General features: G+C 44.4%; 2 protein-coding genes across 2 annotated transcripts; both read right to left on the minus strand.

The window, feature by feature from the left end:
• Positions 1 to 459: 459 nt before the first annotated feature.
• On the minus strand, positions 460 to 21573 carry scp2a (sterol carrier protein 2a). The gene is made up of 16 exons (XM_055865926.1): positions 21338 to 21573; positions 20342 to 20396; positions 20055 to 20126; positions 19387 to 19518; positions 17801 to 17865; positions 16762 to 16888; positions 16525 to 16588; positions 16296 to 16382; positions 15945 to 16095; positions 15702 to 15849; positions 14894 to 15001; positions 11456 to 11609; positions 8671 to 8764; positions 8100 to 8229; positions 6910 to 6989; positions 460 to 2070 (listed from the first exon to the last, which is right to left on the minus strand). Exons 1-16 carry the CDS (start codon positions 21518 to 21520, stop codon positions 1975 to 1977), a joined length of 1746 nt encoding a protein of 581 aa, XP_055721901.1. The 5' UTR covers positions 21521 to 21573; the 3' UTR covers positions 460 to 1974.
• LOC129813594 (apomucin-like) lies at positions 2077 to 6903 on the minus strand. The gene is made up of 2 exons (XM_055865927.1): positions 4053 to 6903; positions 2077 to 4002 (listed from the first exon to the last, which is right to left on the minus strand). Exons 1-2 carry the CDS (start codon positions 4164 to 4166, stop codon positions 3064 to 3066), a joined length of 1053 nt encoding a protein of 350 aa, XP_055721902.1. The 5' UTR covers positions 4167 to 6903; the 3' UTR covers positions 2077 to 3063.
• Positions 21574 to 21724: the final 151 nt, after the last annotated feature.

Raw genomic sequence — 21724 nt, forward strand, 5'->3', positions numbered from 1 at the left:
CCCCTACGTTAAATAAGAAAACTGAGGAAAGGATTTCATTACTATGCATTACACCTTTAACAAAAAACAAAAAAAACACCAACAGAAAAATTGGTGAGGAAAACATAAGGAAGACAACTTATGAACAAAGTAAACGGTCCGTGTACGTATGCATGGAGAATTGGTTTGCTCAAAACACCTCTGGTCAATCATTTCAAGTTTCACAAGTTTATTCGCCATGTGCACAGGATAACAGGTGTTAAACAGTACAGAGAAATTCTTACTTGAGAGCTCTTTCACAACAATGCAGTGAATTTGTGAAGCAAACACACGATTATTAGTTTCACCTATATGTTAAACGCTCTCACAGGCTATGCTCGCTCAGCCCTACGGGCCATGGTCAAAAGTAGCACGCTAAATAGGGAATAGGGAGCCATCTTCTCATTCACATCTTGAAAGTAATTAATGAAACACTCAGTCTGCTGGTCAACATAGCTGTTATTTATTTTGTAAAAATCAATTGCATTCATTCAGTCATTCACACATACACATTCTATATAAAAGCATTTCCTCAAATCAGGTCCTATCGGACTGTCATATTGAAATCAGAGCTGTTAGTTCATAGAGACACCAGAGGCACATAAAGTGGTGTTCTGTATTATTATAAAATAGTCCACCATGTTACATTATTATTAAACATTATTTACTACACAAACATAAAATATTGTATACATTTACCTCAATGACAGTGTTATTATTATGTGGCGGGAGAGCAGGCGAAGAGTCACTGCCATGCTCTCGCAGCAAACGCATGGCATATGGGACACAAACACCTGGTCACTGTGGTATTAAATGACTGAACAGCAGTGCCGGAGATCAAACCAGATTAGTTGGGTCTTAAAGATGATCTTTTGCTTTTCTTGACACAGCAACAGCCTCATAAGCTGTTTGTAAAATGGCCGTCAAGAGTCCAAAAAAACTTCAATTGCTTTTCACAACTGTCACAATCTCTCTTCCTCCTGTTTGTCACAGCAGCTCAGAGCAGAATATTGTGACATAACATTTAAGACATTTTCCAGTTCTATGTGTGTATGTGTCTTCACATTGGTTGGTTGAAACATGAGGAACCCATAAATCATGAGGAAAATGTGAATTAAATATAAATATTATCTCATCAATTATGTTACAGGACACTTGAGGAAGTTAGAATCTTGGGACATTGGGGTTGATTTCTCAACTAATTATCTAGTATAGAATCTATTTCAAAGAAAGACAGAGAGAGGAATCAATAGAGAAAGAGAGAGGCTAAATTAAGAGTGAATGTGAAGGGGTGTGGAGGAGAGATGGAATGAGATTATAGAGAGACGAGGAGAGGTGAGAGATGAGGAGAGGTGAGAGACGAGGAGAGGTGAGAGACGAGGAGAGGTGAGAGAGGAGGAGAGGTCAGAGACGAGGAGAGGTGAGAGACGAGGAGAGGTGAGAGACGAGGAGAGGTGAGAGAGGAGGAGAGGTGAGAGAGGAGGAGAGGCGAGAGACGAGGAGAGGCGAGAGACGAGGAGAGGCGAGAGACGAGGAGAGGCGAGAGAGGAGGAGAGGCGAGAGACGAGGAGAGGCGAGAGACGAGGAGAGGCGAGAGACGAGGAGAGGCGAGAGACGAGGAGAGGTCAGAGACGAGGAGAGGTCAGAGACGAGGAGAGGTCAGAGACGAGGAGAGGTCAGAGACGAGGAGAGGTCAGAGACGAGGAGAGGTCAGAGATGAGGAGAGGTCAGAGATGAGGAGAGGTCAGAGATGAGGAGAGGTCAGAGATGAGGAGAGGTCAGAGATGAGGTGAGAGGAGGGGGGAGAGACAGGTGAGCGAGAGGTGAGGGGAGTGAGAGAGGTTAGAGAGGTGAAAGGAGGGGTGAGATAGGGGTGAGAGGAGGGGTGAGGGGTGAGAGAATGTGCATAACTGCTACATATGGCAGGAGTTCCAGAGCTGAGGGTCTATCAGCCAATCACAGCTTGGCTTTGGCTGGCGCCAGCTGCAGACTCTGAAGCTTCATGGCCATGCCCATGTTTCCTGCGATCTTCAGCTTGCCCTGGAAGAATGCCTGCAGCGGACAGGTAGGGGAGAGAAATTATAAATCAGAGGAGAATGGGTTAAAACATAGGAAAGTCAACTACTGCTCAGGCTCCAAGGTTTAAAGGGTTCAGATTACCCAGTTGCAGGATTAACACAGTTCATTGAAAACTGGGACACGGGGGAGAGAGAAAGAGAGAGCGGGAGGGGCTGGCAGTGTCAGTGTTGGTCAGGGTGACAGCTTGCAGCCAGGGAACGGCTCTGCTCTGACATGAACCAACTGGAGTCATGCCAAACCCCAAAAACAACCATAACATTGCAGGATTCATCCTTGAGGAAGTATGTGTATGATGTCTGTTAAATGGTACAAAAAGAGGTTTCTAACCTCAAGTGTCTTTTGTGGTTAAATAAAGGTTAAATTCAACAACAAAAAATCCCCAACTTCTTCAATTCTGCTCGCTGATGCTGACTCTCAAAAATAAAAGCTCTGACGAAGACTAAGAGTCCGACACATTAGCTTGAATAAAATAAGTGACACTAAGAGCAGTGTGAAGGTTTCTCTTTCCTTTGGGTAAACGAAGGAAGGGAAAACCCAAAGGACTGAGTTCAGTGTTGCTGAAAGGATCAATTAAACCAAATGAATCAATGTGTGGATGGGAAGTGGGCCTATATTTAGCCAGGAAAAATCACCCAAAAACATCCACTATCATTAATCACATTCTTCCCTGTTGAATTTCTCCTCCCTTTGTATTACTTTTGTCTCAATTGCGAAAAGTTGGATTGGAAAACGCCCACCTGCTGAAAATGTCACCATGGTAAAAATCTACATTTCCCTGCTGTGTCATCTCCCTTTCTCCTCAACGTCAGAAAATGGATCATGGGAATCAGTTATAGTCTGGTCCTCCAGCCAACCTGGGGACGATGTTAGTTCAATAACAATAAATCTCATCGCTCTCAGGTCTTTGTCCTTTATATCTGAACGGAGGTCTGAAACCACACCTGGCCAAATCTGGCAACTGGGTTCCTAACAGGTCTGAGACCACACCCGGCCTTTCCCTGTGGTACCTGGGTTCCTAACAGAGGTCTGACACCACACCTGGCCTTTCCCTGTGGTACCTGGGTTCCTAACAGAGGTCTGAGACCACACCTGGCCTTTCCCTGTGGTACCTGGGTTCCTAACAGAGGTCTGAGACCACACCTGGCCTTTCCCTGTGGCAACTGGGTTCCTAACAGAGGTCTGAGACCACACCTGGCCTTTCCCTGTGGTACCTGGGTTCCTAACAGAGGTCTGAGACCACACCTGGCCTTTCCCTGTGGTACCTGGGTTCCTAACAGAGGTCTGAGACCACACCTGGCCTTTCCCTGTGGTACCTGGGTTCCTAACAGAGGTCTGAGACCACACCTGGCCTTTCCCTGTGGTACCTGGGTTCCTAACAGAGGTCTGAGACCACACCTGGCCTTTCCCTGTGGTACCTGGGTTCCTAACAGAGGTCTGAGACCACACCTGGCCTTTCCCTGTGGCAACTGGGTTCCTAACAGAGGTCTGAGACCACACCCGGCCTTTCCCTGTGGTACCTGGGTTCCTAACAGAGGTCTGAGACCACACCTGGCCTTTCCCTGTGGTACCTGGGTTCCTAACAGAGGTCTGAGACCACACCTGGCCTTTCCCTGTGGTACCTGGGTTCCTAACAGAGGTCTGAGACCACACCTGGCCTTTCCCTTTGGCAACTGGGTTCCTAACAGAGGTCTGAGACCACACCTGGCCTTTCCCTGTGGTACCTGGGTTCCTAACAGAGGTCTGAGACCACACCTGGCCTTTCCCTGTGGTACCTGGGTTCCTAACAGAGGTCTGAGACCACACCCGGCCTTTTCCTGTGGCAACTGGGTTCCTAACAGAGGTCTGAGACCACACATGGCCTTTCCCTGTGGCAACTGGGTTCCTAACAGAGGTCTGAGACCACACCTGGCCTTTCCCTTTGGTACCTGGGTTCCTAACAGAGGTCTGAGGCACACCTGGCCTTTCCCTGTGGTACCTGGCACCACTTGACCTCTGATTTTGAACACTTTGGGGTGATTAAGTGCTTGAGGACACCCACACTGTTTGCTGAAGTAGATAAACCTACTCATTCCATTTCTTTTGTGTGTGTGTGTGTGTGTGTGTGTGTGTGTGTGTGTGTGTGTGTGTGTGTGTGTGTGTGTGTGTGTGTGTGTGTGTGTGTGTGTGTGTGTGTGTAATCAATGCATGTAATCAAAATCAATAGATTTTTCTCTCCCTGTCTGTTACATGTTGAGTGAATTGTCCTTGGTCTGTGGGCGTTGTCAGACTCTGTCCCTTATGTCCAGGGTCAATGTCCATGAACAGACAAGGGGCTGATGCCCTTAGTACATCTGAAGGCCTTGACTAAACATTTATTTCTTAGGGGAGAGGAGGGAAGGGTTGAGTGAGAGAGAGAGAGTGAGAGAGAGAGTGAGAGAGAGAGTGTGAGAGAGTGAGTGAGTGAGTGAGTGAGTGAGTGAGTGAGTGAGTGAGTGAGTGAGTGAGTGAGTGAGAGAGAGAGAGAAGGAGAGAGAGAGAGAGGAGACCCACCCTATGGCATAACAGAATGCATTCTGGACAAGGACTAATCTCATTACACTGGCCAATTTCCAAACCTATTTTTAGAAAACAATCAAATCAGATTTGGCATCCTACTTAAGATCGGGCTTCGCTCGCTTTGGTAATTTTGATCAATATCAAATGAATATTTTTTGTTGTTGAATTAATACAAAAATACTTACACAAGATTCATAAAAGCTGATCTCTATGCATCTATGTAACCATCTGCCTCTCCTGAGGAACTCAATTTGCACTAGGCTTGGTGGGCTACATTCATATTGTCATACAGTCCTTCTTATCCCAGGATTTACGGTATTACCGGCATAGCCCACCACGGGGGCGCAAAAAATGCAAGAAAAGCCCATTTAGCCTATATTACCAGAATGCAGAATATAAAAAAAAATTCAGACTGAATGTGAATGTGAAGGAGAGCAATTGTGCAAATCACCACCTAATGTGCGCCGCGGAAATGACTTGCCGATAAATATTGAATGCTATGGACTCACCAGCTCGCTTTCTCCAGGCGCAGAACTGGCCCAGCGTCGTACGTGTTTGGCCGGTGTAGGCCGTCATTGTAAATAATTATTGGTCTAGTTAAATATAGGGTAAATTGAAAAACTTTATTTAAAAAAAAATCTTTATTCTCCTGTTGTGCTATTTACAAACACATGACTGGCTCAACTCTTTTGGGGAAGTACGGTGTAGGATTCTAATATTAAATACACTTATTCATGTTACGATACTAGAATTTATTGATTACTTTACATTTAATGAATGTATATATTAAGAACTGGATGATAACTAGGTGTATGGAAAGTTACTGAGTAAGACAAGGGGGAGGCAGGAAGTTTGCATTCTGTCAAACATGTTATCTCATGGATCCTATGGAGAGAGGCAAAGGGCAAAAGTCTGGTTTCAGTCACTGATAAGGTAGGACTGTGGAGTAGGGAGGAGTGAGTAATTCAGCCCAAGGTCAGATGAAGTGAGAAGGAACAGTCCTGTTACACACATATACTTACACGCCCACAAAGGTTCTAACAGGAGGCAGGGCCATGACTAAACCAGTGAGAGGAACTAATTAAGTTCCTGAATAGCAACAAAGATGTGTTGGCTGTCTATACGTACAAGGAGTTGACTCCTCCTAGTAGGAGGGTATAAATATGTGCTTGTTTAAACATGTTTTTGCAGCTGTTTGACTCAGTGGGTGAATAAACTTGGTTTGAGCTTTTCCTAGTTGTCAGAACCTAACAATGGTAAGCTTCATAATGTAAAATAATGTGACAAGTGAAATGAAGAACGCAATCTGTTTTATCTGCTAATGCATTGCACAAGTTCACTGCAGGTATTAACTTAAAAAGTAGCTACAAATATTCACATTTATTAAAAAAACTTAAAATAAATAGATGAAGGTATTGAAAAACCATGCCGTGGCTTTTTCCAAATACCCCGGTATACTGCCCAAGCCTAATTTGGACTAAAAGTGAGTGAAGAATCTCAATATTAAAGATATTGAAATGAAATGACTGGTCTCCATCAATGAGACAGAGATTCACTTTACTGTATAATACAGTGCATTCGGAAACTATTCAGACCCCTTGACTTTTTTAAACATTTTGTTACATTACAACCTTATTTCTACAATGTATACAAAATCAAAAACGGAAATATCACATTTACTAAGTATTCAGACCATTTACTCAGTACTTTGTTGAAGGACCTTTGGCAGCGATTACAGCCTCAAATCTTCTTGGGTATGATGCTACAAGCTTGGCATAGTGCATGTATTTGTGGAGTTTCTCCCTTTCTTTTCTGCAGATCCTCTCAAGTTCTGTCAGGTTGGATGGGTAGCTTTGCTGCACAGCTATTTTCAGGTCTCTCCAGAGATGTTCAATCAGGTTCAAGTCTGGGCTCTGGCTGGGCCACTCAAGAACATTCAGAGACTTGTCCCAAAGCCACTCCTGTGTTGTCTTGGCTGTGTGCTTAGGGTCGTTTCCCTGCTGTAAGGTGAACATTCGCCCCAATAGGAACAGGATGCACCTGAGCTCAATTTCGAGTCTCATAGCAAAGGGTCTGAATACTTATGTAAATAAGGTATTTCTGTTTTTATATTTTGTATAAATGTGTATAAAAACTGAACAAGAGGACAATAGTATTGGGCTTCATCCAAAATGGCACCCTATTAGCATAGAGCTCTGATAAAAAGGCTGTGCACTATATAGGGAATATGGTGCCATTTGGGACACAGCCTTATTCATTGTTGTTTTAAGGACTCACCGTCTGTGGATTCATCTTGCCTGTCATCAGCTTCATTAAGTCTTCATCTCCCATGGTGATAGTGCAGTCAGCCTTCTTATCTGAATGGAGGGGAGAATAAAATAACAGAGGTTAAACTTTGGTGCACAATTTCTACTTAAAATATCAAAAGGGACGCAAAAGGCACGATTTTGTAGAATGACGCTGTTACGAACAGAAAAAGAGGAAGTATGCTCTATAGTTTCTCCCCCATCTTCAGTTTCTTGTTGATCGGAACAGTTCGAGAATCCAATCAACTATATACTGCAAAATACATGGGAACCTTGACATCATGTTAACTTAAATGCCCAACACCATAATCATTGGGACTGCGCTATTCATGGTTAAATAACATGATAAGACTACTGTCCATGTGGTTAAGAAGGGAACAAGTTGTCATTCCAGTACCAGGGACAGGATGAAGTGTACTGTGCTGTGCTCTACTTCACACACCTGCCACGGAAGTTGCTTTTATGAAATGTTCGCTGCTCTTTAGAGACCATTCAACGTACTATTGGGACAATGTCCCAAATGCCACTCCATAGTGCTCTGGTCAACAGTAGTGCTCCATATAGGGAATATGTGCTTTCTATACAACGTCCTAACAAGTGAGATAGGTTTGATAACAGGAACGGCTCAGAGGAAGGCCAAGTTTCAAAAGGTTTTTCAACAGAGCTGAGTGGAAGAACAGGACATTGCTCCAGACAGCCATAATGGAAGCAATTTAAAAGTTCTCTCTGTGTGTGTGTGTGTGTGTGTGTTTTCTAAAGGAACAATTCAAAAAGTGTGTGTTTGGCGTTTGATTAAAATCCTTCTTTATCTTTTGCATTACAGAGCTGCTCTCTCAGAAGACAGACCGCCCATCCTTCAGTCATTTATATTCTGCAGACAACCATCTCCTCAGACGGACAGTCGTTCTGTTTTTTTGTAAGGAAATCTAATATGTCAGAATCTCAGCCAAGATCATCGATCTCCTCCAAGTCCTCTAATGCTCACACTGATAAAAACACTCAACATTGTCAAAACACAAAGACCAGATATTCTGATGACACACACACACACACACACACACACACACACACACACACACACACACACACACACACACACACACACACACACACACACACACACACACACACACACACACACACACACACACACACACACACCAGCGTCGTTGCTCACGGAGCCTTGTCCATTCTTGGCGTCTACGACCCACAGAGCGTCTTTCCCCTCTGGTCCATCTGTCACCTTGAAGGCAAAAACTCCTCCAATCTTCTTCACAACGTCTACTCCTTCCTGCAGACAAACCCAATGTGACATCAGAGCAGAGAGAGACGGACTGTTATGGCTCTGCGTTCTGTTGGGTTGTGTTAGGTTAATGTGGCAGCGGAGGCTAACGTCGGGTTAGAGTTACCTAAATATATACGAGGGTGACGGACTCCATAAATTACGTAGCTAGCTTGTGGTACTGGGTTCTGAGACTACCTTGACATTGGTCTCTGGTGACAAACTATTAAACAGAGACAACCTTATAAAGTCATTATTATAATACAAAAAGCTTTGTTAAATAACATTCAAATGTGGCACTTAATTGATGTGACAACAAGCAGCAATGACACTGCAGAGTGAGACGGAGGTAAGCAGTCGTCAGCGCCCACACAGAACATGAACACATTTGGACTTTGTATAGAAGGATATAAATCATGAATAGGAATTTAGTTTGTCCAGGTGGTGTACCTCGTGTAGTTTCTTCTCTATCTCCTGGAAGACAGAATAGACTCTGAAGCCCTCCAGACGTTCTGCTCTGGTGGGGACAGCCGCTATCTGGGACCTAGAAAACACACACAGGAACAGAACACGGCTTCAGTTAGAGTGCGTTCTCCTCACACAGGAACAGAACACGGCTTCAGTTAGAGTGCGTTCTCCTCACACAGGAACAGAACACGGCTTCAGTTAGAGTGCGTTCTCCTCACACAGGAACAGAACACGGCTTCAGTTAGAGTGCGTTCTCCTCACACAGGAACAGAACACGGCTTCAGTTAGAGTGCGTTCTGCTCACACAGGAACAGAACACGGCTTCAGTTAGAGTGCGTTCTCCTCACACAGGAACAGAACACGGCTTCAGTTAGAGTGCGTTCTCCTCACACAGGAACAGAACACGGCTTCAGTTAGAGTGCGTTCTCCTCACACAGGAACAGAACACGGCTTCAGTTAGAGTGCGTTCTCCTCACACAGGAACAGAACACGGCTTCAGTTAGAGTGCGTTCTCCTCACACAGGAACAGAACACGGCTTCAGTTAGAGTGCGTTCTGCTCACACAGGAACAGAACACGGCTTCAGTTAGAGTGCGTTCTCCTCACACAGGAACAGAACACGGCTTCAGTTAGAGTGCGTTCTGCTCACACAGGAACAGAACACGGCTTCAGTTAGAGTGCGTTCTCCTCACACAGGAACAGAACACGGCTTCAGTTAGAGTGCGTTCTCCTCACACAGGAACAGAACACGGCTTCAGTTAGAGTGCGTTCTCCTCACACAGGAACAGAACACGGCTTCAGTTAGAGTGCGTTCTCCTCACACAGGAACAGAACACGGCTTCAGTTAGAGTGCGTTCTCTGAGAGAAAAGACAGGCTAGGAAAAGTGTGTGTGTGTGTGTGTGTGTGTGTGTGTGTGTGTGTGTGTGTGTGTGTGTGTGTGTGTGTGTGTGTGTGTGTGTGTACCAATGTTGAAAGGAGTATGGTTCAAGGCCATACTACAGTATCTTCACTTAATCTGTTCCAACACAGAAGGTTAAAGTACATGCTGTGGCCACGTCCCAAACAAAACCCTATTCGGTCCACTTCTTTTGATACACACAATAATAGTCTTTGATGAAACCACTTTCAACATTCAACATTGGTACATTCAGTGAGTGAGTGAGTGAGCTGGCTGAACGACAGGTCTGTCTACCTACACATCAGGTAGACTGAACGACAGGTCTGCCTACCTACACATCAGGTAGACTGAACGACAGGTCTGTCTACCTACACATCAGGTAGACTGAACGACAGGTCTGTCTACCTACACATCAGGTAGACTGAACGACAGGTCTGCCTACCTACACATCAGGTAGACTGAACGACAGGTCTGTCTACCTACACATCAGGTAGACTGAACGACAGGTCTGTCTACCTACACATCAGGTAGACTGAACGACAGGTCTGTCTACCTACACATCAGGTAGACTGAACGACAGGTCTGTCTACCTACACATCAGGTAGACTGAACGACAGGTCTGTCTACCTACACATCAGGTAGACTGAACGACAGGTCTGTCTACCTACACATCAGGTAGACTGAACGACAGGTCTGTCTACCTACACATCAGGTAGACTGAACGACAGGTCTGCCTACCTACACATCAGGTAGACTGAACGACAGGTCTGCCTACCTACACATCAGGTAGACTGAACGACAGGTATATTATTTATCTGAATATCAAGTGTTATTATATAGCCTGTCACTCAGGAGAAAGAACAGGTGGACAAAAGACATGTAGGTGTGTAGTTCCATGTTGTTGTTGCTGTGTGTGTGTGTGTGTGTGTGTGTGTGTGTGTGTGTGTGTGTGTGTGTGTGTGTGTGTGTGTGTGTGTGTGTGTGTGTGTGTGTGTGTGTGTGTGTGTGTGTGTGTGTGTGTGTGTGTGTGTGTGTGTGTGTGTTGTTTGAAAGAGAGAGAGAATGTTTCCTTTCTCAGTTATTAGGAACTTTTTACAAAATATGGGTTTGGTGCAGTATAGAGGATTAGAGTTGTGAGGAATGCTCCCATTTTACCTACAAATATTAACAACAACTATCACACAGAGAAGCAACAAGATTGTGAACAATGCCCGCCAACTATATCTTTGAAGCCAATTCAATACCGTGAAAAACAGTGTTGAGATAAGAACCACGTTACCCAGTTCAAACAATGACTTGAAGACGTAGGCCTGAAGAGATACTGTAACACAGCCATTTCAACCTTGCCTCGGGGCAATTCCTCATTCACCGAATTACACCGAATTACACAGACTCTGATTTGTCACTTTGATCAATTGAACATTGATTTCAACGTTTAATAAACCAAACAACTCTATGCACAATGACTACTTTGAACAATTTACACAGTCAATTATTTTTATAAAAACATTTACTGGAAAAGTTGTATTTTGTTACCAGGCTTTGTATCTGTGTTTTTGTAATATTTTCTGTGGAAATTGTTCTAAGTAGTCCTTGTGCATAGAGTTGTACGGTTTGTTAAACATGGAAAGAAATTGTTTTATTTATTGTACATTTTAAAGTGAGAAATCTGAGTCTCACCGTAATTCCGTTACCATGGAATTGCCCCCCCCCCCCCCCCAAAAAAGTGTTTTCTATTATTTTAAACATACAATTTCTACAAGGATCTTAGAGATGAAGCCTAGTTATTTAGTTATTTGGTAAATCACCTCAGTTGTGTGTTTCTCACCTAGTCAGTTAATTAGTAAGTTGGTAGGCAGATAAACTCACCTGGCGTCCTGAGGGAACCCCATCCTGTAGAGAGTGACGACCACAGCTCCTCCTAGGCCGATGTTGTGCTGTAGGGCCACCTTCGCCCCCGGGACCTGCCTCCTCTCAGCCTGGCCTCTCAGCTGCCAGCACAGCTCCGCACACTGGGCCAGACCTGAGCAAGCAGAGAGAGAGAGAGAGAGAGCGGGGAGGTCAATGACACATACAGAGAGAGATCAGATCAGAACACTGTGCCAGACCTGACTAATCAACCACAGAGAGAAATTAAGGCCAACACAATAGAGCAGACCTGAGCAATAACAGAAACCAATAGGGTCAATGCACTGAGTCAATCCCAGAGATCAGAACGCTCAGCCAGACCAGAGTAATCAACAAGAACAAAATGAGAGAGAGAGAGAGGTCAGAACACTGGGCCAGACCTGACACATCAACTACAGCGAGGGGAGGTTAATACTGAACCAGACCGGAGTAATACACCACAGAGAGATAGAGCTCTAGGATGTCTGTGAGATCAGAAAACTGGGCCAGAACTTACAAAATCACAGGTCAACACACTCTACAGCTATATAAGCGTTATATAAGGAAGTCATCATGCTAACAACCAGAGGGATTGGAAAGCCTACTGTAATATCTACTTGGACAACAAACTGAACATCACATGTATGAACATTTTATATTTCAAAAGTCTTCATATTTGAAAGGTCTCAATTAACAGATTGATTTCCTATCATAGATTATGGATTTCCTGTTTGTCCTTCCTTCCTTCCTTCCGCGCGCACACACACACACACACACACACACACACACACACACGCGCACACGCACACGCACAAAGCCTGTAAGTGCTAATGCTGGATTGCTAAATCTAACCAGATGGACAACAGGCATTTGAACCCAGTGTGGCTGAGGCAGGATGTCATTTCACAAATTAAAAATAACCCTAGGTCCCTGACACAACACATCGCTGGCCCTATAAAAACACAACGACCTTCCATTTTGCTTTTCTAATTTCTACATTGAAAAATTACTACATAGTGCCTCCATTACAGACATTTATAATCCTCTCCGATTCCAATGCACTTGATTTCCATCAACTCTTGCCTGCCACATCAGAGGGTGACAAGTTAACACCCCTCCCTAATCTTGCTGGCCGTGACTCCTAGGTTAGCGTTCCAGCATATAATAAACCCCAGGAAGAGTAGCTGCTGCATTGGCAGGAACTAATGGGGACCCTTAATAACCCCCAGGAAGAGTAGCTGCTGCCTTGGCAGAACTAATGGTTATCCTTAATAACCCCCAGGAAGAGTAGCTGCTGCCTTGGCAGAACTAATGGTTATCCTTAATAAACCCCAGGAAGAGTAGCTGCTGCCTTGGCAGGAACTAATGGTTATCCTTAATAAACCCCAGGAAGAGTAGCTGCTACCTTGGCAGGAACTAATGGTTATCCTTAATAAACCCCAGGAAGAGTAGCTGCTGCCTTGGCAGGAACTAATGGTTATCCTTAATAAACCCCAGGAAGAGTAGCTGCTGCCTTGGCAGGAACTAATGGGGATCCTTAATAAACCCCAGGAAGAGTAGCTGCTACCTTGGCAGGAACTGTCATTTTTTTGTCAACGTTCTACAAGTATTCAAAACCTGAGTCAATACATGTTAGAAACACCTTTACAGCTGTGAGTCACTCTGGGTAAGTCTCATAACAGCTTTGCACATCTGCAGTGTACTATATTTGCCCTTTATTCTTTTCAAAATTCTTCAAGCTCTGTCAAGATGTTGGGGATCATGGCTAGACAGCAATTTTCAAGTCTTGCCATAGATTCTTATGCAGATTTAATACAAACCTGTTACTTGGCCACTCAGGACACTTCACTGTCTTCTTGGTAAGCAGCTCCAGCATAATTGTGGCTTTGTGTTGTAGGTTATTGTCGTGCTGAAAGATGAACGTCTCCCAGTGTCTGGTGGAAAGCAGACTGAACCAGGTTTTCCTGTAGGATTTTGCCTGTGCTTAGCTCCATTCCGTTTCTTTTCATCCTGAAAAACTCCCCAGTCTTTGCCAATGTCAAGCATACCCATACCATGATGCAGCCACCAACATGCTTGGAAATAAAGGAGGCAGTTACTCAGTGATGTGTTGGATTTACCCCAAACATTAGGCTTCGCATTTAGGCCAAAACGTATATTCCTTTGCTGTATTACTTTAGTGCCTGGTTGCATACATAAGCATGTTTTGGAATATATATATATTCTGTATATTTCTATTCTTCTTTTCACTCTGTCATTTAGGTCGTTATTGTAGAGTCACTACAATGTTGTTGATCCATCCTCAGTTTTCTCCCATTACAGACATTGAACTCTGTAGCAGTTTTAAAAATCACCAATGGCCTCATGGTGACAACCCAGTTTCCTTCCTGTCCTGCAGCTCGGCTCAGTTCAGAAGGACAACTATATCTTTGTATCTGGGTGGTTTAATACATCATCCACAGCATAAATATTAACTTGACCATGCTTAAAGATAATCACTGTCTGATTTGTACTTGTTACCCTTCTGTATGAGGCTTCCAGAAAGCTCCCTGGTCTTTGTAGTTGAATCTGTGCTTGAAATTCAATACTTGACTGAGGGATCTTACAGATGTTGTATGGGGGACAGAGGAAGGGGTAGTTATTAAAAAATCATGTCAACTCCTATTATTTCACAGAGTGAGTCCATGTAACTTATTATGTGATTTGTTAAGCAACATTTTACTTCTGAACTAACATAGGCTTGCCTAAACATGTGGCGGCAGGTAGCCTAGTGGTTAGAGCGTTGGGACAGTAACCGAAAGGCTGCTGGATCGAATCCCTGAGCTGACAAGGTAAAAATCTGTCGTTCTGTCCCTGAACAAGGCAGTTAATGGAGATCCACAACAAGAGAGACAGCACTACATAAAGAGAGACCTAAGACAACAACATAGCAAGGCAGCAACACATGACAACACAGCATGGTAGCAACAAAACATGGTACAAAAATTATTTGGCAAAGACAACAGCACAAAGGGCAAGAAGTTAGAGACAGGAATCAACCCAGCACGTAGCACAGTTCAATATCCTCCTGGGACTATTTAGGATGTCACATCCTGTCTGTGTGTTACAGGCAAAGCGTGGACGTGGGAGTTACTGACTTTCTCAGGAGACTACTGCCCTCTGGTGGTCATGACAGTCACATCACACATTCAGAATCCATCTTAATCTATAATGTAGCTTTTTGAACATTAATTTGTTGCATACAAAATTAGTTGTTGGATTAAGAGGATGATGAAGTCCCTGGGTCAGCAGGAGATGGTTGGTGTTGTTTACCTGTAGCTCATAGGGTTACGAGGTCAGGGGTTATGGGGTCAGCAGCAGGTGTTTGTGCTGACGAGAGGGGTCAGGGATTAGAGGTCACTTGGTCATAGTTGTTATTACCTGTGGCTCCCAGAGGGTGTCCTTTAGAGATGAGTCCTCCGCTGGGGTTGACCACCCACTGGCCTCCGTACGTGTTGTCTCCTCTGTCTATCAGCTCTCCAGCCTTACCTAGGAACATAGAACAGTGATACATTAAATAATATAATACCTTTGATCTTTAAAGCGCTTTCATGTTGGCCTACAGGTAGACATTCACAAAGTGTGGTACAAAGGTAAAACAGGACAGAATGCTAAGAGAACACAGCCAGGGGGTAAAACTCAGAATGCTAAGAGAACACAGCCAGGGGGGGGGGGTAAAACTCAGAATGCTAAGAGAACACAGCCAGGGGGGAGGGGGGTAAAACTCAGAATGCTAAGAGAACACAGCCAGGGGGGGGTAAAACTCAGAATGCTAAGGGAACACAGTCAGGGGGGGGGGTAAAACTCAGAATGCTAAGAGAACACAGCCAGGGGGGTAAAACTCAGAATGCTAAGAGAACACAGCCAGGGGGTAAAACTCAGAATGCTAAGGGAACACAGTCAGGGGGTAAAATTCATTACGTGTATGATAGGAGTATGACATGAGATCAAAGACACACAGATGGCCTCTCAATCAAAAACATATATGAATAATTCAACTATAGTAAAACATTGAACTGAACAAATCAGAAACAGTGAAAAACAAATAAAAAGCAATTCTATATTTTTTTTAAATAAAAAAAACATTGTTAAAAAAAACATTTTTAAATAAAAAAAACATTCTATGGAGTTAAAAATGCTACTTTTATGTGGCTAGAAATAGGCGGTAGAGTGGTAGGGTCAGACTCACCCTCTGGGCACAGCCCCAGAGCCTCGTACGTGATCAGCTCGTTGGCAGAGAAACAGTCATGCAGCTCGATCACATTGACGTCACTGGGTTTCAGACCCGCTGTCTGAAAACACTTCTTGGCTGCCAGGGAGGTCATGTCGTATCCAACCTAACAGGAAACGACACAATAAGTCACTATCTTTTTGTTGTTCTGCATTTAAAAAGTTGTTGGATACTTTTGAACAGCTTTATGTCCCCTCTCACCATCTTCATGCAGCTATTGTCGTCGAAGGTAGTGGCGAGGTCCGTGACCATCTCCTGGGCTAAGATCTCCACCGCCTGGTGCTCTAGACCATGGCGCCTCACAAAGTCCTCACTGGCCAGGACAGCTGCCCCTGCACCGTCAGAGGTAGGACTGGGGGGGGGGGGACAGTGTTAGTGTCCCATATATTATTTTCCTGCCATAGTGCAAAAGCCCCAAAGCAACACCCTGGTCCTTAACACTAAAATGTTTAATTGTAATCAAATAAAGTCAAACTCTAGGGAGGGATTCCCCACTCTGCCTATCCTCTGGTAGGGGAAACACTGCCCCAGAGAGATAGTGGGACTCCTTACCAACACTGGAGAAGAGTAAGGAACTCAAACACCTTCCTGGACTGTTTGACCTGGTCCAGACTGTACTCATCCTGGAACTGAGAGTACCTGTTAAAACACACACACACACACGCACACGCACACTTGTCATGCAGTGGCAGGAAAACATTGATCATTGGATTGGTCAAAGAAGGTAATTTCTAATGACCAGGCCTTCTGTGTGTTAAAGAGTTGATGGTTGCAGTCTTACGGGTTGTTGGTGGAATGCTTGTGGTTCTTCCATGCGATTTTAGCAAAGTGCTCTGGTGTAGTACCTGGAAGAGTCCCGGGAATGAATACACTTAACTATTCAATGACAGACTTCCCAGATTTCCACAGTCACACACTACATGGTGTATCATCCAGATGAAATAAAAGGCTGAGAACAACACCAACAACACACTTCATAAGGTACTGTACACATGTGCACGCACACCATCATGTTTACCGTATTTCTCCATGTGTTCTCTGCCGGCGTTGCCAAACATCTGTGGTGCTGCCGGTGCTGCTGCCATCCCATATGTGTTGAACATCACCTCCATATGCTTGTCCATGGGGTTTGTCCTGTCCATGAACTACAATACACCGGGTTAGTCCTGTCCATGAACTACAATACACCGGGTTAGTCCTGATCATGAACTACAATACACCGGGTTAGTCCTGTCCATGAACTACAATACACCTTATTAGCCCTGATCATGAACTACAATACACCGGGTTAGTCCTGTCCATGAACTACAATACACCGGGTTAGTCCTGTCCATGTACTACAATACACCGGGTTAGTCCTGTCCATGTACTACAATACACCGGGTTAGTCCTGTCCATGTACTACAATACACCGGGTTAGTCCTGTCCATGAACTACAATACACCGGGTTAGTCCTGTCCATGTACTACAATACACCGGGTTAGTCCTGTCCATGAACTACAATACACCGGGTTAGTCCTGTCCATGAACTACAATACACCGGGTTAGTCCTATCCATGTACTACAATACACCGGGTTAGTCCTGTCCATGTACTACAATACACCGGGTTAGTCCTGTCCATGAACTACAATACACCGGGTTAGTCCTGTCCATGAACTACAATACACCGGGTTAGTCCTGTCCATGAACTACAATACACCGGGTTAGTCCTGATCATGTACTACAATACACCGGGTTAGTCCTGTCCATGAACTACAATACACCGGGTTAGTCCTGTCCATGTACTACCATACACCGGGTTAGTCCTGATCATGTACTACAATACACTGGGTTAGTCCTGATCATGTACTACAATACACTGGGTTAGTCATGTCCATGTACTACAATACACCGGGTTAGTCCTGATCATGTACTACAATACACCGGGTTAGTCCTGTCCATGAACTGCAATACACCGGGTTAGTCCTGATCATGTACTACAATACACTGGGTTAGTCCTGATCATGTACTACAATACACTGGGTTAGTCCTGATCATATACTACAATTGGTCTTACCTTTGATGACAAGGAGCCTCTCTCCATCTTTTCAAAGCCAAGGGCTAGTGTACAGTCAGCCAGACCTACAGTCAGCAAAAGAAGGCATATGTTTAGGTCCAGCATAAGACGGATTATAGTAGATGAGCATGCATCCTACTTCAGTTTGCTTCCAGGACATGGCATCACTAGGGTCAGAAGTTTTTCCTGAACATGTGACCAGAGCAGGGAAAGACTCCTAGTCCTAGGAATCAATCCTGCCCCCCTCTCTCTCAGTCCCACTCACCTCTCTGTGTCCCATCCAATGACGTCCAGGGAAGGGGGAAAAAGTATGTGGCACACCTGCTTGTCGAACATCTCATTCTGAAATCATGTGCATTAATATGGAGTTGGTCCTCCCTTTGATGCTATAACAGCCTCCACTCTTCTGGGAAGGCTTTCTACTAGAAGTTGGAACACTGCTGCGGGGACATGCTTCCATTCAGCCACAAGAGCATTAGTAAGGTCAGGCACTGATGTTGGGCGATTAGGCCTGGCTTGCAGTCGGCGTTCCAATTCATCGCAAAAAGTGTTCGATGGGGATGAGGTCAGGGCTCTGTGCAGGCCAGTAAAGTTCTTCCACACCGATCTCAACAAACCTTTTCTGTATGGACCTCGCTTTGTGCACGGGGGTATTGTCATGCTGAAACAGGAAAGAGCCTTCCCCAAACTGTTGCCAAAAAGTTGGAAGCACAGAATCGTCTAGAACATCCTTGTATGCTGTAACGTTAAGATTTCCCTTTACTGGAACTAAGGGGACTAGCCCAAATCATGAAAAACAACCGCAGACCATTATTCCTCCTCCACCAAACTTTACAGTTGGCAGTTGGCACTATGCGTTTGGGCAGGTAGCGTTCTACTGGCATCCGCCAAACCCAGATTCGTCTGTCGGACTAGCAGATGGTGAAGCGTGATTCATCACTACAGAAAACGTGTTTCCACTGCTCCAGAGTCCAATGGTGGCGAGCTTTACACCACTCCAGCCGAAGCTTGGCACTGCGCATGGTGATCTTAGGCTTGTGTGCGGCTGCTCTGCCATGGAAACCCATTTCATGAAGCTCCTGACAAACAGTTATTGTGCTGACATTGCTTCCAGAGGCAGTTTGTAACTCAGTAGTGAGCGTTGCAACCGAGGACAGACGATTTTTACTCGCTACGTGCTTCAGCAACCGCCGGTTCCGTTCTGTGAACTTGTGTGGTCTACCACTTCGCGGCAGAGCCTTTGTTGCTCCTAGACATTTCCACTTCACAATAACAGCACTTACAGTTGACCGGGGCAGCTCTAGCAGGGCAGAAATTTTACGAACTGACTTGTTGGAAAGGTGGTATCCTATGACAGTGCCACCTTGAAAGTCAGTGAGCTCTTTAGTAATGACATTCTACTGCCAATGTTTGTCTATGGAGATTGAACAACTGTGTGCTCGATTTTATACACCTGTCAGCAATGGGTGTGGCTGAAATGGCCTAATCCACTAATTTCAAGGGGTGTCCACATACTTTTGTATATATAGAGTACTGTATGTGTAACACAGATATGATTAATATATCTACGGTCGAGTCCCACTCACCTCCCTGGATTAGCTGTCGGGCCATGAACAGGGCAGTGGAGCCTGTGGAGCAGTTGTTGTTGACGTTGATGATGGGGATCCCTGACAGACCAAGGCTGTGGTAGATGGCCCTCTGGCCACAGGTAGAGTCACCTGAAAAAAAATGATAATAATATGGTCATTTACATTGACAGTAACACAAGTGGAGTCAACCGAGATACACAGATGGACAGACAGATGTCAAAATGACCTCATTTTAAAGTGATCTTGTTTTAAAGCAATAGTTCATCACTAGACAGTTCTCTTCATGACACAGACACAGGTCAGCTCAGGTGAAGGATTGCGTTGTGTTATAATATCTTACAGGCCTATACAACAGCATAGCTTATTACTAGGCCTATACAACATCATAGCTTATTACTAGGCCTATACAACATCATAGCTTATTACTAGGCCCATACAACAGCATAGCTTATTACTAGGCCTATACAACATCATAGCTTATTACTAGGCCTATACAACATCATAGCTTATTACTAGGCCTATACAACATCATAGCGTATTACTAGATGGACACTTACAGCACTTTTGGACTGAATTTGAAGGCAACTCACAGGGCATTTAATATGCCTGAAAAAATACTGTTAAGTAACGGACAGTTAACGTTATAATCAATGACAGTCTCTTACCATACACATAGCCCACACAGGCTTGCTGTATGGCAGAGTAGGGGACTCCAGCATCAGACAAGGCCCTCTCACCTGAGTCATAAGAGCATGATTATAAGACACAACAGGGAACAATGGGCATCACTCAAAATGTTGCATGTAGAATGGGACTATTATATGACATGTACAACACAGGGTATTATAACCAGGTAGTATCCAGGTGACTATAGCTCAAGGTGTATCCAGGTGAATGTAGCAAGGTTGGCAAGTACAGGACAGGTACAGTAATTAAATGAAATGACAACCACCTGCTATCTTTGCCATGTCGGGATAGTCAAAGTCTTCTTTTCCTGGCTTCTCAAACTGCAAAGACAAAACACAGGAGAGGGTTCTGGATCAGACTGGGGATAACAGTTCAACTACTACACAGACAGAGTCAACATGACCGCTGTGTACTTGAGCAAGGCACTTCGCCCGTAAACTGCTCGGTACTATGGCTTACAACCCCCGTGTGTGTGTGTGTGTGTGTGTGCGCGCGCGTGTGTGTGTGTGTGTGTGTGTGTGTGTGTGTGTGTGTGTGTGTGTGTGTGTGTGTGTGTGTGTGTGTGTGTGTGTGTGTGTGTGTGTGTGTGTGTGTGTGTGTGTGTGTGTGTGTGTGTGTGTGTGTGTGTGTGTGTGTGTGTGTGTGTGTGTGTGTGTACAGGAGGGACGTCCTTCTGCTGCATGCAATGTAGCTAGTGTTTATCTAGCTATCGGTGTGTGCAATGCATCCATGAACCTTGGCACAATTAGCCTATGACCATGGAGTATTGGACTTTCAGATTAGACGGGGTTTTAAAATGCCACGTATGGCAATTTCATTTTAGCTAGCTAGCAAATACATTTCCAAGACACACTTTACAATACAATTGTAAACATTGTTCGCCCAATATAGTTGTTATTCAATGTTTCGTGTTAGCTAACTAGCATAGCTTGAAAGCTAGCTAAATTAGCTACGTTACTGTAGTTACCTAGTTGGCTAGCAACACCAACATGAACAGCTGACAAGTCTTAAATCTCGCGTTAAGTTATATGTTTAGCCAACAATAGTTGTTTAGCCTACGTTAAATATCGAAAGAAATTACAAGCTACTTTAGCTACCTACGTTTTTTGGAAATGCTACTAACCAACATGACAGGTAACGTTAGCTAGCTAAGGACAACGAGCTAGCTCTTTGCTAAATAGTCTTTCAATACTTGATAGCAATCCAGCTAGCATGGATGCTAGTCTAAATGCAACCATTTATAACCAATAGCAAGATTTACCTTTGTCATTCCCACTCCAATGACGAATACTCTGTTCTTTTGAGGAGCCATTCTGGTTGTTGTGCTGAGACTAACGTTAGTGCTTCCAAGAGGGAAGAGTGACAATACGGATGATAACCGTTCACCGAACTGAGAAGTCAAAGTACTACGAAGGAGTTTCAGTGGAGCACGTGAACGCAGCATAACTCCTTGCCTGTGATGATGCTAGCTATCTTTACCCATACTAACGTTACACAATACAGTGACTTCCTAATGAAGTCACTTGAAAGTGTGTCCAGTTGTGTAAACAATGGCTGAACTCTGGACAAATACCTAACGTTAGCGAGATGTTTTACTATTGACTGTTTAAGAGCAAATTAGTTTCATGACTACTTCTTGTGACCGAGT

This window comes from Salvelinus fontinalis, chromosome 17 (genome assembly GCF_029448725.1).
Source record: "Salvelinus fontinalis isolate EN_2023a chromosome 17, ASM2944872v1, whole genome shotgun sequence".
NCBI classification, from domain to species: domain Eukaryota; kingdom Metazoa; phylum Chordata; class Actinopteri; order Salmoniformes; family Salmonidae; genus Salvelinus; species Salvelinus fontinalis.

Bases quoted from the DNA above. Each gene is read 5' to 3' on its own strand.
- LOC129813594 (XM_055865927.1), bottom strand. From the start codon at position 4,166: ATGAGTAGGTTTATCTACTTCAGCAAACAGTGTGGGTGTCCTCAAGCA. The intron at 4,003-4,052 runs GTGTGCCTCAGA...GGGAAAGGCCAG, and splicing joins GTACCACAGGGAAAGGCCAG to GTGTGGTCTCAGACCTCTGT.
- scp2a (XM_055865926.1), bottom strand. From the start codon at position 21,520: ATGCTGCGTTCACGTGCTCCACTGAAACTCCTTCGTAGTACTTTGACT. The intron at 8,765-11,455 runs GTGAGTTTATCT...TGTGTTTTCTAG, and splicing joins GGGTTCCCTCAGGACGCCAG to GTCCCAGATAGCGGCTGTCC. The intron at 8,230-8,670 runs GTACACCACCTG...GTTTGTCTGCAG, and splicing joins TAGAGAAGAAACTACACGAG to GAAGGAGTAGACGTTGTGAA.